General features: G+C 39.4%; 1 protein-coding gene across 1 annotated transcript in view; it reads right to left on the bottom strand.

Annotated features, from left to right (window-relative positions):
- The window catches only part of HHIP (hedgehog interacting protein), a 66,395-nt gene that overhangs the window by 19,450 nt on the left and 31,031 nt on the right, over positions 1–15,914 (bottom strand). Inside the window, exons 5-6 of the mRNA XM_008936650.1 lie at positions 839–990; positions 233–406 (exon numbers count right to left, since the gene is read on the bottom strand). Coding sequence (XP_008934898.1) covers positions 233–406; positions 839–990 — 326 coding nt within the window. The remainder of the gene's footprint in view (positions 1–232; positions 407–838; positions 991–15,914) is intronic.

The raw sequence follows: 15,914 nt of genomic DNA, 5'->3' as shown, positions 1-15,914 counted from the left end.
CAGTATTTAAATGATTTCACAGCACATGACAACAAGATGTATTTAAGCAGTAAGACTTGTGAAAATCAGCAGTTTGCTAAACACAGGCACTGAAAATTGTATGATTATGTCATATAGAAAAGAGGGAATAGGATTTGTCCTGACAACTGCTGATCACTTTGGATTCTGAACCCAAATGCTGTGCAAAACCCCCAAACAATAACAGAAATTTAACCATTGGTAGTTTTTGCACCTTAGGCCATCCATCTCCTCCATATCATCTAGTGTGATCATGCCATCTCCAAGGAAAATGTATAGGAAACCATCTGGGCCAAAGAGAAGCTGTCCTCCTAGGTGCTTTCGATGGAGTTCTGCTACTTCTAAAAACACTCTTGCTGTTCTCAGATCAACCTGGTGTGGATTTTTCCTGCAACATAAAGACATGAACACAGTTTTCACAGTTCATTGCCATTGCACTTTCTAAAGAAACCCTTGAGACATTCAAATTATCCTTTAAGATGTGGATGTTGTAACTTGGTGGAAAACCAGCAATTATTTCTGAGAAATTTCAATTTTCCAGCATTTACAGAGAAATGTTTTGCTGCCTATACACAATAAGTAGGAAACAGCTATAATTAAAAAATGACAGAATAACAAAAAAAAGTTTTAAAAAGAATAAACCATATGCTTACTAGCATCCCAAAACTACTGTTTGAAAACAAATCAGCCATAATTTTTCTGCAAGTGCCCAAGAATACACATTGTAAATATGACAGTTCCTTTTAGTCATGGGAAATAGTGAAATGAAAAAGGTTGCTGAGAAATACAGAATTGGCAAAGTTTAGACTTCTACTGATACCTGGATACTGTGTATTCTACGACCCTGAGGATGTGGTCATGAGGTCCAATAGCCCACCGTTCTTGGTTGGTGGTATAAGACACATACAGCTTTCCATTTTTCTTGTAATTGGGATGGAATGCAAGGCTTAACAGTCCTCTTTCATCTCCTCCCTGCAGTCAAATGAAAAACACAAAGAATTGTGAAGTTAATTATGTTCTTTATTGTGTTTCAGCTGGAACCCAAAAAAAAAAAAAAAGTTTCTTTCTTGTGGATAATCTTTGCCCAAACTCTTTTATTTCTTTCCTGACTACTGCACAAAAAGGATTAAAATCAGTTCACTTTGGAGAAGTCTTGAAGAGTTAGAACACGATGATTGTCTTAAGCAGTTATCTATGCACAAGTCTCTTACGCCACTTCTGTGGAGTGATTTGTGTATGTAATCTTTGGGAAGCCATGAAGACAAGTTTAAGTGCTGTGAGGGATTCTTTGCTGGGTTACTAGGTTGCTTGTAATTCGTAGAAGACAAATAAAAAGGTCTATAATCAGCAAGTCACTTCTAATCCAAGTATCCAAAACCTAAAACACAGTGCTGGCTGCCAACTCCCACTGTCTTGGCAATATGTTTAGAAAACAGTTAAATTGCTTGTGTAATATGTAAACCTTTGTTTTACCCTGGAGGCAGCAACATCAGTTGTCACAACTATGGTGGTCTGTTCATCATAGCTAGTGTACTGTAGGTAATAAGCAGCCTTGGTCTCTGTGCAGAGAAACCCTAGTTTTACATGTGGTCCTCCAGCAGAAAGGTTTTGGTTATTTTTTAAAATAAAAATAGAAAAATCTCCAAACAACTTTCTTTTGTTACTATGTTTGCCACAAAGATTACTACGGTTATACATTCAGCATCAAACCCATGTCATGTCCTGTGACAATGCAAATACTCTGGGCACTTTAAATAGAAGGGAATTTTCTCTTTGGCTTCTAAAAATGGACATAATATTACCATGCCTAAAATTCTACTCATATAAATAAAACTTAGATTTATTTGTTGCTCTTGAGGTAACGCAGAGGAGAGAAGCTGAGGCACAGGACTAATCAGAGGACATAATTAACAATTCAAATTCAGTTTATAGATGTGATTATTCACAAGCTGATAGTCCTTCTGGAGTTTAACTCAGGGTCTGCCAGCCTTTCAAAATGAGCTGCTCTGCTGTAGATTCCAGTGCTCCAGCTCTGCACCCATAAGGAGACAAGGTTTTGCAACTCTAACCACACCCATGATAACTAATTATGAAATTTTAAATTATAAGAGAGAATGAAGCTTTTAAAATGCATCTGCAATTCCAAGTGATGGATGGGCCTGTCTGCCTGTTGAAAGATGCCCCACAAAAGGCCTAATTGGGAAAGTGCACAGCTTTAATTTCTTTTAATTCAACATGATTGCCATACTTCCTTTTTAATCACAACCACCAAAGAGAAACCTGAGTCAGAAAGGAAGATGTAAATAGGTCAAGAGATTTCCATACAAAGAGATTTATACAACGAAATCTGGAGCCTGCTAATTTAGAGGCAGCCAAAATTTGCTAGTTTGTTTGCTAGAAAAAATTTGGTTTCGGGGGTTATCAGAGAGGTTAGTTTTGAAAGTCTGGTCAGAGCTGCCAAATCAGTTGCAGTCATCATGGATGAAGGCACTGGGAATCCAGCTCTTTCTCCTTTACGAGCCAAAAATAATTCTGCAGCTGAGTCTGAACTGATTGTAGATATTATTGTATGAGTTTCTAAGAGTTTTGACCAAGTTGCTCTGATAAAGGCTGAAGCAAAGGGAGGCAAATCAGTTGCTTTGGGAACAGTAAGGCATATTTCAAAGATTCCTGATGAATGATTCTCTATCTGTTGTGCCCAGACAAAGACAGTCCTATTTCTTCTCCTGAGAGATGAGTTCAACTCATTTAAGGGCCCAGGAATGTCAGTGAGTCACACCAGGCCTGCCATTCAAGGTGAGTTATTGAAAGTATTAGTAAGAAAAGATCTTTCTGTTACTAAGCTGAAGATTTTAGCACTTGATGTCATGGGAGCAGCCTCAGTGTGAAAGGAAAGTTGTTGAAAGCGTAAACAGGTGAAAATTAAATTAAGAGCTTTTAATGAAGTACACATGAAGCAAGAATTTGATGAATGAGTCAGGGGACCTGCAAGGTAATAAGCATGGTGAGTTGCACTCAGAGGATCAGCCCAGTGTTTCTGCTCAGTGCTGGCTGGCACGATTCTATTAGACCACAATCTATTGCTCTCTTTGTTTGTACAGGGTATCTGTTGCTTCTCAGAAAGTCACACTGCTTTCTGCTTCTGTTTTTCAAAGTGAGCCAGACAAAACTGGGCTCTAAAGAGTCTATTTACTTGTGCCTTTAATAAAAAATTTGGAAATATTCCTCTAAGGTGCTGAAATCACAGCAGCATGAAGCGATCGGATGGCTTATGGTCAACTAGAGATCCAGCTGGGTTTTTCCAGTCTTATTTTTCCTGGTTTTGGAAAACAACTGTTCGTGCATACTTTCAGCTTTACCACTAACTGGCAAACCTGTTGTTTCCAATTAAATCCCTGCCACAACTTCCACAGCTTTTGAAATTATATAGTATATACAGAAAGTCTGTAGTTTTCTGTAGTGTTGTGTCTTGTACATCGTGGGGTAAACTGAGAGACACCCAACAAAATCCCTTCTGAGCAGTCGTTCTGGTACTGGCAAACTGAACAATTCTGTGCCCAATTTCAACATTTCAGATTTTCCCTAGAGAATAATCCTCATTTTTATTTTTTATCAATGGACTTTTGATGTCGACTGTGAAACCAGAATCCCAGACTTTGTAGTCTAGTCTTGTAGATATCATGTGTCAAATATCTGTATCTTTCTCTTGGTGTCTTAATAACTTATTGACATCCTGTTCTTTTTAAGTTTCCCATTAGGTGAAACCAGCACCAACAAACTGCAGATGACATAGTAGCTTGCATGAGATTCTGCACTGCATTATTTGATGAAATAACCATTAGTGCTTGTCAGTTGTATAAGGAAGGGCAAGATGAATGAGACAAATCATTGTATCCCATTGGGATGTCTGCTGAAGACAAAGAGTGATGGTTGGCTGAAATGAATATTAATTACCTAAACCTACTGTCAGCTGGGGCCAATGGGAAATCTCTGTTGTAACTCAATCTGGAAGCTCACTCTTCTGATACTGCCTGTGCAGCTCTTTAGCTTGAACACTCCTATCTTCTGCTCACAGGAACTGCATGTTGTGCACCAATACTGCACTTGAAAACTGATTTTCCTTGGGTCACATTATAAGCTTCAGCTAAGGAGTTCTCTAAAAGGAAAAACGTTCCTTTAAAAACCAGTTTGGTCTCGTTTAGGACCACAAGCATGAAAATAATCAGAATTATGTTATCTTAAGTCAGTACAAAGCCAAATGAAGATTAATTGTATGCATTGAACCTAAAGTGTTTCTTTACTTTGCACTTTTAAATGGTTGGTTATGTACATTATGTCAGTTCTGAAAGTATGTTGTACTACTAAGTGTTCTCAACTGAAGTATATTTTCAATATATTTGTTTCATTGTAATTTCTGTTGTAATACATTTATACTTTTAAAAATCTGAAAAAAACTGCACAACCCTATCCACTTTGTATTTTGACTAACACTAAGAGGAGTAATTGTTGCACATGAATAGAAGATTTGTATAGAAAGTTGCTGTTTTAACCTAAGCACTCCTTGGAAGAGGGTTCTACTTTCAGTCTGTGTATTTCCAAACGTGCTCTGGTATGTCACTGATATGATATACAGAAATGTTATTATATTATTAAGGCATTATAGTTTTTCTATAATACAGAAACATAAGCTGCAGTTATTTTTAAGACATGCTGCTGTTTCATTGGCTCAATATAGGTACTATTTCCTATAGTAAATATAGAGAAATACATGGAAGTGCCTTAACTAGTACTGTTAACTAGTTCTTTTAAAACAGATCATATTGTAAGCCTGACCCTTAATTATCTAACCTTAATAGTAATTAATTTTATTAAGCAAAACCACACAGTCATTTACTTCCATTACTCTGTGTGGCTTAATGGTAAACACTATAGGTAGCAGATTATGAGTTTTCCTTTAAAATTGATTTCACAGTTCACTCCCTTATATAACATAGTGCTGTTTATACTTCACAGCTTTTTTATTTGGACAATCCCACTCTCGTGCTGGAAACAAGTTTAAAAACCTTTTTTAAAAGGTGTTATGCTTAAAATATGTATATTCAACGGTCACTCCTGACTTAAAATCTTAACTCTAATGTAATGTCTTTATATAGTTTGCTGAGGTAGGATGATCACCCTTAATGGGGTTTATTTCCTGTGTAATACCATAACTAATATGCGTTACCATGTGTTTGATCTTAAGGAGTAAGGAGGGGAGGGGTCCTGGATCATCTAATATCTCTTATCAGGCAGTACCATATGAACTCCACAGAAAGGGATTTCTAATTAGGAGATCCCCAAAGAATCTCTGTTTATTTGAACCTTCCTCTACCGGATCTTACTGTAGGGCTGAAGATAATGTCAGGTATTTGCTCAGCGGGGAGTGTTTGCTTAATCGACATGTTTTGGAAATTTGGCCCCAGCACAGGAGAGAAACTTGACTACATCAGAATTAGAAGCCAGCAAAAGGTCTGCTGCAAGGGCACACCTTGCCTCTCAAAGCTGCAGCAGCTATCTTGAGAAACACAAGGGGGAGGTGCCTCTGACAGGTGAAAGGGGACAACAAATACAGGATGAGAAAAGCAGAAACTGATGGGGCTGTAGGTGTGGGGTAGGAAGAGAGCTCCTGCAGACCTCTTGGGTGTTGAGAACTCCAATGCTTTGCTATCTGGACATCTGTGGGGCCTGAGGCCTCTGGCAAAGGAAGAATTTGTAACATAAGACATTTACCTTAGGGAAAAATAATTACACTGATGTCATGGTGAGCCAAGTACAGTATACATACTAGACCCTATCTCCAAAGCATTTCCTTTTTCCTGTTGTGCTGCAAAGCTTCATTATTTTCCTCATTTGCTTTGCAGTTATCTAAGGATTTTTTTTAAAAAAAATTTCAATATTTTTTACTGATTTTAACAAATGCACTATTTTAATACTTGACTTAATTGTAACTTGAGATAAGTGAATTCTTTACAGTTAGATTTGCACAGTAAAAATACTCTTTACTTGGAATTTAAGCAAAAATCCTACTAAAGTTAGAGGGTTTTTTTTGTTCAGTTAGCTGCAGGGCAGGATTTGGCTGCAAATCATTGATGGCCAAAGTGCACCCATCCAAAAGTTGTCTGCTCTGATGTTTGCAGTGCTATTTAAATGCTCATTTTTCTTACAGGACAATTGCACTCACAACAAAGTACTGACATCCCACTCCTTTAGTGCCCAGTGGGTCCAAAAGTCAAACCTATCAAAAAGTAGTAAGCAGGTAGTTCTTGAGACCAGTTCTGTGTGGATTTTGAATGGGGCTTCTCTGCACCTGGGCAAAAGTCAGAGTACCTGCTCACAGGAATTATACACCTGTATTTATGATGCAGAATACTTTTCCAGCAAAAGAATTCCAGAACTTAAACCAGAAATAAATAGAAATAGTTTGAGCTCTAAAGATAGCACTGGAACTTAAACCCTAATCCTTCTTTTCTTATTACTCCTGTTGCAGCAAAGACAAAATTTTTCACATGGCCTCGATCGTTTTTTCTTTTCCTTACCTTCATAGTCCTTTGAAGATACCAGTCACTAAATGCAGGGCCTTTCTAGTCCTAGTCCTCTGTACTTATTTTTTTTTTAATTCCTCAATTCCATATTTTGCTGTTCTGCTGGGCAAGTCTTTACTTTAATCCAAATGACAATCCTCGTCCCCTGATAATACAATTCTTTCTTCCCGTCCTCCTAAAGAAAGTATATGAAACTTATAAATGCAGACACCAACCCAACACAAACCCACAGCTTGCCTCCTTCACACTCTTTGCTCTGAGGCTGCCAAGAGCCAGCAAATAATTGAGAGGTTTTGGGCAGAGTGACATAAAACTGTGAGTGTGCTTGCAAGGAGGTGGCCATGAGCCCATGTGAGGTCTGCATCTGGACTGGGAAACTTTATGTACTGCACTACTTTAGGAGAATTGGAATAACAGAAGACAGTGGAAATCAGTCCCGGAAGAGGGAGATTCAAATAAAGACCAGATGATTATTGCATTCAGTAAAGCTGGCTCAAGAAGGTGTGAATTACACACTTTCCTGCACCACAGAGGCCTCTTGAGCTGTAAGCAGCATTTATCCTCTGGGAACACAGGTGGTGATTCCACCTCTGTCCCCAGCTGGATTTATTTTCAAGGAAGCTTTACATTCCACCAGCAATTCAGTGAGTGGTTCACCAGGGGAGGCCACTAAGGGAAGGTAAAAAATAAGCATGCTCCTTCTTATTTTCCTGGCACGGCTCCACTTTCTGGTATTTATTTATTTATTTGGTGTATCTGCTCTCCTGTACTTTTCCTCTTCAGCGTTATTCCAGTACAGACTGTCTTCTCCTGACAGCTTTTGAGCTGCATTGGTTTGAGGTCTATTGTGTTGTAGAATTAGCCTTCTAGGAAAGCAAGAAAGCTTCCTTCAAGGGAAGGAGAATGGCGTAAGTGTTAAGAAATTTACTGACCATGAAAATCCTTCATTAATGGGGAGAATAGAGTTGATGACCTTTGTATTTTTTCTCCTTCTTTCTGTTGCTTTTAAGCTTCACCCACATTACCGTGCCACTTCTGGGATAAAGGAAAATTTTACAACTCTCTTTCAGTGGGAAATCCAATAAAATTGGCTCAGATGATACCCCAAAGAGAAGAGACTGTGTTACATTAACATTCACAGATACATGGCATGATGACAAGAGGCTAATAATCCCTGTCATTCACCAGAACTTTACCTCTGACTTTACCTCTTCCAATCAAGAATAATTTTTAAACTTAAACCCTATTTTAATGCTAACATTATTTTGAAAACAAAAATAATACAGGTTAATCTTGTTAGTGACTTAGGGTTCTGCTAGTGCTCTAATTTGACTCTGGTGCTCTCAGACATCTACTCTGGTTTTATCATGCTTTCATTCCTTTGCTATATATATATATATAAAACTGATATTTATTTTTCAGTAGCATATTTCATAAAATTTTTCATTTTGGTTAAAACACAGATCTAACAGCAGAGAGTTGTCAAAAGGGTTTAAGAATTATAGTTCAGTGTAAGTTGCTTTTGCATGGCATGACATTTCAGCCAATCTCTCCTGCTTTTGTCATTGCTAAAGATAAAAGTATGCTGTGGAAAAATAAAAGTCTTACTATGGTGCACAGATCTCCCTGGGCTGCTGAATTAAGACTTCTCCTAAGTGTCCACAAAGAAGTCTACAGCGCTTTAAAACGAGCTGGAAGAAGTTTTTTGTGCGTGTGTGCTGAGAGAAGGGGGGGAAAAAGAGGATGTATGGTGACACATAGCAAATTTGACAGTGCTTATGTAAAATGAACCAACCTACAACAAATACTATACTCCGATAATTGAAAACAAATTCATGCTGTTTTACCGTGACCACTTTATATGGAAATTTAGGGATATAATTCAGAACAGAATAACAGTAATTATCATACTCTCTGCATTAAATTAAAACCAGAAATGTTGATCTGTCTAATTGTAGGCATTAGAAAATAACTTGTTTCAAAAAAGAGATGCAAATGGAAAGATGCCCTGATGACATTACTCTGTCTTACAAACAATTCTGCCTTTCTCCTTTGGCTCTCAGCAGTGAACTGTTGCCTATTAAAGCAGATAGTTGCTTTTTCTGCTCGCAAGGGGAATGTTCCACTCATAAGCCATGTATCTAAACACTGCAGAGCAGGGGCTGAAAGCAGCAAACCGCACTCAGCTCGAAAGAAAAAAGCTCCTGATTCCCACCTACATCAGTCCCCATCTCTTCACTGTTGCCTGCATGCTGATAGATATTAGAAGTTGCTCAGCAAGTGATAGAAGTTGCTGGCAGTCTACATCTTGGGGAAAAAAAAAAAACATATAGAAAATGAAAGGCTTAATCAGGATACCTTTTGTCAGAGGCTAATAAAGGACTAGAGGTGCTGCGTTCAGTCTACACCATCTGTGGTTTTTTGCCCCAAATTAGTATGGTAATCATTTATGCTTGCAACATAACCTAAATTAAACTGTGGGCTTTCTGAGCCTGGCTCTGTCCCTGTTTTAAAAGAGAAAGCTCCCTACCCTGGTACAGCCCTCAGATTACTGTCCATTATTGACTCTTCAGGTAGGCAGCAATGAAGCTGCAACAAGAAGTCTGAGGGCAATCAAGAGAGACTCCAGGGCCTAGTGATGGCTGGTTAAGGCATCAGCAGCACAGGCAGTGTCCTCCTCTCTCCTTCCTGCTGCAGGGAATGATGAGGGAAGAAACTGGGAAGAACCAACAGTTCAATATCTGTCTCTCAGCCTGGTGCTACCAGGTTTAAAACTTTTAGCTTTAAACTAGATCTGAAGGGAGAAAAGGGTACAACCAGCCTCACTGGAGATAGCCTGTGTGCAGCATGCCAGTGTTTGAGGCGCAGTGTGCTAGTGAGGTCCTTCCATCCCCTGCCTTAGTGGAGGTAGAGGATGGAGGTCCATGGGACAGCAAAGACACAAGGGTTATTGGTGTGTTAGAAAGCACAGAAGTGCCTGAGAATGGCCATGGAGGAGTTAGGGCTTCTTCCCTCAGAAAGGTGACAGGATCAACAGCCCAGCTGAAGTGCATCTACACCAACGTATGCAGCATGGGCAACAAACAGGAGGAGCTGGAAGCCATTGTGCAGCTGGAAAACTGTGCTGTAGTTGCCATCGTGGAAGCATGGTGGGATGACTCACACAACTGGAGTGCTGCAATGGATGCCTATAAAACTCTTCAGAAGGGATAGGCCAGCAAGGAGAGCTGGTGGAGTGGTGCTGCACGTTGAGGAGTTTCTGATTGCCTAGAGATGATGATGATAGAGTTGAGTGTTTATCAGGGAGAAGGCCAAAAAGGTAGATGTCATGGTGGGAGTCTATTGCAGACCACCCAACCAGGATGAAGAGGCAGACAAGATAGTCTATAAGCAGCTGGGAGAAGTCTCACAATCACTAGCCCTTGTTCTTGTGAGGGACTTCAACTTACCAGATGTCTGCTGCAAATACAATCCAGCAGAGAGGAAACAGTCCAGGAGGTTGCTGGAGTGTGTGGAAGATAACTTCTTGACACAGCTCAACAGGAGCAGAACAGGACATGGGGGTGTTGGTCGACAGCCATGAACATGAGCCAGCAGTGTGCCCAGGTGGCCAAGAAGGCACACAGCATCCTGGCTTGTGTCAGAAAGTCTGGCCAGCAGGACTAGGGAAGTGATTATCCCCCTGTACTCTGCACTGGTGAGGCTGCACTTCAAGTATTGCATTCAGTTTTGGGCCCCTCACTAGAAGGACACTGAGGTTCTGGAGTGTGTCCAAGGAAAGGCATCGAAGCTGGTGAAGGGCCAGAGAACAAGTCTTATGAGGAGTGGCTGAGGGACCTGGAGCTGTTTTAGCCTGCAGAAAAGGAGGCTCAGGGAAGACTGTGTCCCTTTCTACAGCTGCCTGAAGGGAGGTTGCAGCAAGGTGAGGGTTGGTCTCTTCTCTTAAATAACATGCAACAGAAGAGGAAACAGATTCCAGTTGCAGTGGGGGAGGTTTAGTTTGGACATTAAGAAGAATGTCTTCACTGAAAGCGTGGTCAAACATTGGGAGGGAAGTGGCAGAGTCACCATCTCTGGAGGTATTTAAGAGGCATGTAGATGTGGCATTTAGGGACGTGGTTTAGTGGTGGACTTGGCAGTGCTGGGTTTACAGTTGGCCTCAGTGATCTTAAAGGTCTTTTCCAACCTAAACGACTCTTATGACTATATTTCAAATCACCTTTTCTTCTTACATGAAGAAACTGGAAAATATTATCTGAATGATTTTCAAGTAGGAGGCAATTTGAAGGATAGAAGTTCAGGTGACATAAATCATGGGACAGAGACAGGAAGCATATGGAAGGTTGACTGTAATTGATGCTTATATTCCACCTAGCATCCTGTCTGGGATTCTCTCCTGAAGGCAGAGCCTCCATGCAGAGTGTGAGACTTGCCTGCAGGCACTGAAGGATGGGGACACGTCACCATTTTTCAGTTGCCAAAGAATGCATGTTCAAATTCTAGAGTTCCTTTCTAGAATACAAAGAGAATAACAAATGTTATTCTGTTCCCTGATACCCAGAGAACTTTGGGACTCTGAAATCTGGACACACGGAGATGGATATTTTAGCCTATATTTAGCATCAGCATTTAGAATAGTTTTGATAATGACCTGTCATATCTTCAGAGCAAATGCTGGTTGCCTGTGCTGCTGGCTTTCTCAGGAGCTGGTCACGCTCAACGTAATGGGCAACATCAGAGTTTGTATTCTTAGAAGCTCTGCAGGTATTCTGCAACATTTTACCAGCAGACATACAACAGACCTACTGGATGAAGGCTAGACAACTCTGTTAGGTCTATTTACTCCAATATTAAAATTGTTTATACCTGTTTTGTGCTCCAGAAAGTAAACACTCTTGTCTTATTGGCACAAACGCAAGCAGAAAATCAAACTAGAGGTCAGCATCTGCTACTGAGTTTTAAATTTCCATGTGTATTTGTTACCCAAAATCAAACTGTTTGAAAGATGAGGATTGCACTTGTTGGAGTCCGGGTACAAAGGCAGACAGAAAAACCAGAAAATGCTATTATTGCAATTTTTTTTCAACAAAAATTGTGCATGAGCATAAAATTTCTACCACAGTAGGATTGCACTTGTTGGAGTCCTGGTACAAAGGCAGACAGAAAAACCAGAAAATGCTATTATTGCATAAAATTTGTACCACAGTTGGAAATCTATCTAAACACAGCACACTCACATTTCTGAAAAAACACTGAGTAGGAGCTGGGGAGGAAAAAGTGTTTGAATTCTCTGATACTGCCCCAGGCTCACTGGTACTTGGCCAATCCCATCAGCCTGGTGATGCCCCAGGAGCTGGGCAGCCCGAGGGCAGAAAGGCCTGCCTGCAACTTGCCTGTGCTGCTGCAGTTAAGCCACAGCTTGGACATCAAATACTGCCTTGAGTAATCAAATAATTTGAGTTCTTTCTCTAAGTCTTACAAATATATGTAATTTGCCAGCTACCTGAAAATAAATCCAGAGAAATCCAGATTTTTCCCCAGACATTTTGCAAGCACCAGAGGAAGCTAAAATAATCAAGCAGTTTTGTAGATCGCTCCTCTAGATCTCGTCTTTACCTCTCAACTAAAATAGTGACAAAATATTAATAATTTGAAGAGAGACATGAATATTTCTGTGAAATGTGCCAAGTGGAAAAACCAGGGTGGTGGAGGATATACGGTTTGCTCTTCATGACTAGAATCTGTATATGAGGAGAATGATGGCAATCCACAGCCGTGTTGACAATTCAGACCTACAGGAAATACCCTTGTAGGAAACTAATACCATCTGGGTTTGGCCCAAGATGTGTGAATGAGAAATATGTTTCTTGTTGAGAATGCAAAGATAGTTTTGGACATTGGAAAGAAGGAATGAGTTATAAAAATGAAGCAGGGTGAGGCATTGCATGCATATGGAATAATTAGAGGAACATGTTTGTGTGCGTCAATAGCTGATGCAGACTTAGAACTTCAGGATTCATTTGTCCTGAGACAAGCAGTAAATTACTATGAAAAATGTCTTTGGTGTAAATGGCCAGGAGCTTTCTGAATAAAGGCACTCTTTGGAAATGCTGACTTGTCTAAGCCACCACGTTCCCCGATGGAAAGGGAAGTTTGTCTGTGACACGTTGTGTTTTGGGGGAAAAAAAAGTAAAATAGTTTTGAAATTGTTGAAACATCCGGTTCTAATATTTGTAAAACTGGGAATTTTGATTATTTCAGGGAGTTGTTTTCAGTTTGGAAATTAGTTGGAGTTAAAAGAATGTCAACATTGAAATGGAATATTTCATTTGGCCCTTCCTGAGAATCTTTCAGTCCACACTTGGTGAGGGTATGTTTTCAAAATCTCAGAATATTCTCACTCCTCTCTATCCTGTTCTTGCATTAACTGTCTGAGATTTTAGTGTCTGTTCTTGGCATAGGAAGGCTCTCTGGTTTCTAACGAAGCCATTGCCAGCATTCTGAGGTTCCTGAGACTCGCTGCCTGCGGGATGGTTTTTTGCCTCTCCCTTGACACCCTCATCTGCTTGTGAAAGCCCCAGCAGTGCTGATTTTTCTGTTATTTGTGAGGCTTAATGAATGCCTTGCATGGACAGGAAAAAGTTGCAGGCTCTCTTTTTGGTGCACATTTGACTTCTGCTCCAGACCAGTACCATCATCCTTTCTCTAAGTTCAGGCTTCAAGTGCTCATTTTAAAGAAAATGGTGGAGAAAAGGTTTGCTAGTCTCTCCTGTCTGTCAGGATCCTGGATTGACCCCGTTCCAGGTTCAAAGGCATCCATTACACAAATTACCTGCTCCCAAACAGAGCCATGCTCACACAATGACAATAAACTCTTATTGCATCTTGCCCTTCGTTTGTTTTTCTGCAGATTTTTGACATACCTGAACAGGATTATTCTTACCACTGCTAAACACTTCTGGAGTATTCATTGTTTCAGTGCTTGCCCAGAAGGCACAACACAAAAATAAGATGGAAAATTAAAGCATCCATTTGGATTCTTTTATTTTCCATTCTTTTTTAGTACATGTTGAACCTGCATAGCACCCGAGATCTTTGGACAGGATGATCCAAGTCTACTGACTCAAATGTTATTAATACAGTAATGGCACAGCATCAGATCCCTTCGATTGACAGATTTCATTCAGGCTGACACAGGCACTCTGAAGAAGCAGGCAGGCTGGAGGCATGAAGAGCAGCCCCTTACAGACCCCACTGCAACTCCAAGTTTGAGCAGAACATCAAGGCTGAGTTCCGTGCTTGCTAGCTAACAGACTATGAGTATACAGCTTGATGAGAAATCCATTCCTCCTCTGAAAATGAAGTACTAGTACTTCTTTCAGCTCCCTTATAGGACTGTGTTACGTTAGATCATCCTTTGCTAGGCTGTAGGCACAAAACATTGCTTTAATTTGCATCTCTTGTGGAACGTGCACAACTGCCTTTCAGGTGAGAATTTATGGCTGGGCAAGGTTTGCATTTGCCAAGCTGTTTATGCTTATGTGTTATGCAGATATTCACCATATCCACATAAAAACATACACATGCATTCAGCACTGAGGTGAACACAGATCTCACCGTCCCTGTAGTTTAAATTCCCATCCAATTTAAATCTTTTTTGTAGTCCTAAAAGTGGACTATGAGTGGATATAAACGGTGTACACAGGCTAGATTTGCATATCTTAAGGCTTAAATAGATGGTGTTTGAACTACCTACAAGGATTCATTTTATATTAAAGATTAAGTTAACATTGTTATGCCTGCAACATTCAATTCCAGCGTTGGGGGGAAAAAAAGCTTTTGAAAAATGTGCCTTTCGTGTACGTGCCTGTGTTTTTTAAAGAACTCATTAAATTATGGTTGTACTACGTCTTTTAAATATTGACATTTCTGAGTGGGGTTTAATTTTCATTCTGCCAAGTGTTGTAAATTCCTGTTTGGGATCCTGAGGATTTCGGTGGAGGTGGAAAACCACTAATAATTTCTTCTGTTTCACACAACTTATATTCACTTGTATGTTTTAACTTGAAGCAGACCTCTTCTGTTGATGCTGATAACACTGTTCTGAGTATAAGCCAAACTCCTTTGGAGTAGGAAAGAGTAAAATTTCCCCAAAGTAACGGCAATGATAATTACCTTAATATAAAATTTTGTTTCATAAGGCCCTAATTCAGCAAATATTTAGGCATATGCCCAGACTCCACTGATGTTTTTTTCTAGAGCAAAACAGGATACCATGAGGCAGCTGATTCCCTCCGTTTCAGAGTTTACATGACTTTTGGTGTCAGTAAATGAGATCTGACACAATGGTGATTTGGGAATTTCTCCATCAAAAATGCTTCTGATTAAGGGGAAAAAAATTACAGGAAAAAAAAATGGAGAACTTTTCTCTTAATGAATCTGACCCTGAGATTTCATAAAGTATTTTTTATGGTCTGTAGCTAACGTGGTGGTTATGCAGCTAAAGGCATTATCTTCACATCATTATAATGAAACATAACACTGGTATCCTTGACTTTATTAGCCAGGCTTCATTGGTATCTGACATTATATATTTCCTATTATAAATCTAAATAAGAACTTACATTGACCTGCATTAGACCAAACATTAAACAATTTACTAAGATTACGACTTTGAAAGGGAACTTAAAAAAAAAAAAAAAGTCTTTTAGACCACCAAGAAACAACCATAAATTTAAGGAAATATGAGGTTTCCACCATGTGACTTCCCCTGCAGAGTTATGCAACAGATTGCTGTTACTTAAAGGTCATACATAAAAAATTTATGGTACATTTTTAAAGAGATTTATAGTGTTTCTATTTATACAACTTATATGTCAACAATATAAAGGTATAGTATACTAAAATAACAAATTAAGGTCTAATCCCTTTGAATCCTTGATATAATAGAATGCTCTAATATAAGGCATTTATAAAAGAGATTTAATAAATGTCTCTGTACTAATTGATATGGTAGCTGTTTATTATCTACTACGGATAATTTGTTCATTTTTATCCTGAAAATCATTTGCCAGTGGGGTTGATGAGGGCAGCACTCTTTGTCACATTGCTCCATTACATGGTGCAATGTAACTCTAGAGGAACTCTGCAAATCAGTCTCAGAGCTAACTTTCTTTCAGTGTTGAGATGAATGATGTCATTGATACTATCTAAACCTCTTGCTTCAGGGGATCTTTGAACTCAAATACTTATCATTTACCCAAGATGATGTTGGATTATCTGGAACTAAAAATTTGTGGTGTTACAGGAAGGTAC

This window comes from Merops nubicus, unplaced genomic scaffold (genome assembly GCF_000691845.1).
Source record: "Merops nubicus isolate BGI_N331 unplaced genomic scaffold, ASM69184v1 scaffold7950, whole genome shotgun sequence".
Taxonomy (NCBI): domain Eukaryota; kingdom Metazoa; phylum Chordata; class Aves; order Coraciiformes; family Meropidae; genus Merops; species Merops nubicus.
Note: the sequence above shows the minus strand (reverse complement) of the source record. Positions and strands in the feature narration are given on the sequence as shown.